We start from the raw sequence: 2777 nt of genomic DNA, 5'->3' as shown, positions 1-2777 counted from the left end.
AAGTGATTGTAACGAGCAAGATTGCGCCAACTCTTTAGCAGTTGAATATAAGACATGGTTGGTATTAAAGTCTCCATGATAGGGGCAAATCGTAACAAATGGCCTGGTACTTGATTGTAACGTAGTTTGAATTTGCGAATGATTTTCAATGCTTCTGCCTTGTTCTTAGTTGTGCGTAGTTTGCTTACTGACAGAACAGCAGTTGGGAACATTTCTGTGTTACTTTTGGTCTTTTCAACTTCAGCAGCGGTTGCTTTGGTCGCTTTCTTCTCGTCTTCTGCTCGGTTTGTAACATCTACATGATTTTCAATAGCTGTTTCGCTAGATTCAGATGCTTTAAGTAATTCCGTGCAGGTTTTGAAAAATGGGGTGACCACACCCGCAGCACCTATGGTTTCATCGTTAATGTGACATAGCTTTATAAGTGATTTGTGCGTAAAGCCATGTGCACCTCGATGCGTCAGCCACATTTGACGTATCTCATCGGGTGACTGATTCTCATACCAGGATGTTATGGCTTTGCGTGTGGTATTAGTAAAACCCTTATGATTTTGTTCTCGCCGAATGAGTGTAGCATATTTACAAAATAGGAAAAGGTCTTCATCATTTCGTATTAATGCCGGAAATGCTTTTCTTAACGACGTTTTCCTTTTAATTTCAATGTCACTAGCTAAATAGACTGCATATACGAAGAGCGACTAATATATCAATACGGAAAATAGAAAGGTTAGTCAACATTTGCAATATGTATACATGTACATATTTAAATAATATTAACCTCATCACGTCGCACTAACGTTGTCTCCTGTAGAGCTTGTTTCAATATCATAACCATTGAAACGTCATCCAACGCTTGGCAAAGTACCTGCAGCTGCGGCAAGTATTTATGCACATCGACTGAACCCCGCAGATGAACGTAGACGGGTTCAAAGCCGCCAAGATAGCAGTAGCGTTGCAATTTAGCCTTTGCATCCAACTCCATTGCTCAACTTAATTTGTCAATACAATACTGAATGGAAAATAGAAATCGATTTCCTTCGAAATACTACAAAGAAGACAATAGTTAACTCCACTCACGTTTCAAACCTATTGCCNCCTTTGCATCCAACTCCATTGCTCAACTTAATTTGTCAATACAATACTGAATGGAAAATAGAAATCGATTTCCTTCGAAATACTACAAAGAAGACAATAGTTAACTCCACTCACGTTTCAAACCTATTGCCACCGTCTGCTTTCGACACAGCAAATTTCACTCTTCGCTTCGCTGCTGATTCTGGCCACAGCCCAAAATCAAAGACGCAAAAACAATACTTCGTTACGTTACCAAGTTAATTCCACTTTTCTGTGGATATTTCCTTTATAATTGGGTATGTTTTTTGGTTTATTAAATGCAAAAATGGATAAACTCAAGAATGAAATGAAGAAATGTGCAAAACGCACAAACCGTAGTGAAATGCAAAATGCAGAAATTCTGCTGTATTTTGTGATGAGAAAAAGCGATGGGATCTTAATCGATAGTCGATAAGTTTTTGCAAAAATTAACAGAAGTTCATGTATAATCGATAACCAAAATTACAAATTTATCAATTACTACGTTTATACGTAAGCTAATTGTAAATAAAAATAATTTGCAAATACCTAACTCATTAGGGGTATTCTCCNAGTGAAATGCAAAATGCAGAAATTCTGCTGTATTTTGTGATGAGAAAAAGAAATGGGATCTTAATCGATAATCGATAAGTTTTTGCAAAAATAACAGAAGATAATATATAATCGATAATCAAAATTACAAATTTATCAATTACTACTTTTAAACGTAAGCAAATTGCAAATAAAAATAATTTGCAAATACCTAACTCACTGTTTATTCGATGGGGAAAAAATCTTTTTTAATATTGTCTGATTATAAAAAGGCAATAATATTNTGCAAGGGCTTTGCAAGACTCAGAGAATACCCCTACTGTTTATTCGATGGGGAAAAATCTTTTTTAATATTGCCTTATTTGCAAATAGTACCACTAATCAATACTTAATTGCGTGATTTAGTTAGTTGCAAATAAAAAGTAAACTCAGCGTTTATACGGTAAAATTTACCATTTTGCAAATTGTTATTTGCAAATAATACGTGCGTACAAACGTAGTAAATAAACCCGGGAATATTCAAAACTATTTTTCCATTTGTGGGTTTTATTATTTCAATTAAATAATTAGAGGATTCCCATAAACTCGTAAACGGCAGGAAAACCTCGAGACTTTAACAGACTCGGAAAACGACTATCAAAAATGGTATGAATGATGCTTTTCGCGGCCTAGAAAACTTTCGAAGCAATCTAGTTGCGGAAACACCATTGAAAAGAAAGAGCCAATTTACACGAGGACTTTTCACCCTGGGTGAGTTCGAGATGCGCTCCGCTTTAAAAATGTGGACGAAAGGGTCTCTAATTCACGTTTAAGAGAATCCCCTAAATAGTTTGTGAAGTCTGTTTCATAAGGAAAATATTTGATTGTGTATTTGCTACAGATGACAAACAACGCAGGCGAATAGTTGAGAGTTGGCGTTAGCGTTGCCAAATTTTCGCTACGTGAATGGCTGCATTTAAATTCATGTGTTCATAGCCAGCTGTTGAAGCGACGCCAAAGTCAACGTAGCGCCAAAGATGAATGTAGGCGGACCTTCAAATAAAATACATTATACGTTCTCGAAACAAAAAAGCTCTTACGCGAGAGCATGGGCTTGGTCACCACTGTAATTCGCCAAGATCAGATCACAAATA

General features: G+C 36.3%; 1 protein-coding gene across 1 annotated transcript; it reads right to left on the bottom strand.

The window, feature by feature from the left end:
* Positions 1-5: 5 nt before the first annotated feature.
* Positions 6-1508, bottom strand: LOC108353966 (60 kDa SS-A/Ro ribonucleoprotein-like; the record flags this gene model as incomplete). Its single annotated transcript, XM_017605158.1, has 3 exons — positions 1210-1508; positions 779-1009; positions 6-698 (listed from the first exon to the last, which is right to left on the bottom strand). Coding segments are annotated over exons 2-3 (897 nt in total), but the record flags the coding sequence as incomplete, so codon positions are not given.
* Between the last annotated feature and the right edge of the window lie 1269 nt (positions 1509-2777).

Source organism: Rhagoletis zephyria, unplaced genomic scaffold, assembly GCF_001687245.7.
Source record: "Rhagoletis zephyria isolate East Lansing unplaced genomic scaffold, Rhagoletis_zephyria_1.1 Rzeph_scaffold_32553, whole genome shotgun sequence".
In the NCBI taxonomy this organism is placed as follows: domain Eukaryota; kingdom Metazoa; phylum Arthropoda; class Insecta; order Diptera; family Tephritidae; genus Rhagoletis; species Rhagoletis zephyria.
The sequence above is the reverse complement of the archived record's forward strand: the minus strand, read 5'-3'. Positions and strand labels throughout refer to the sequence as shown.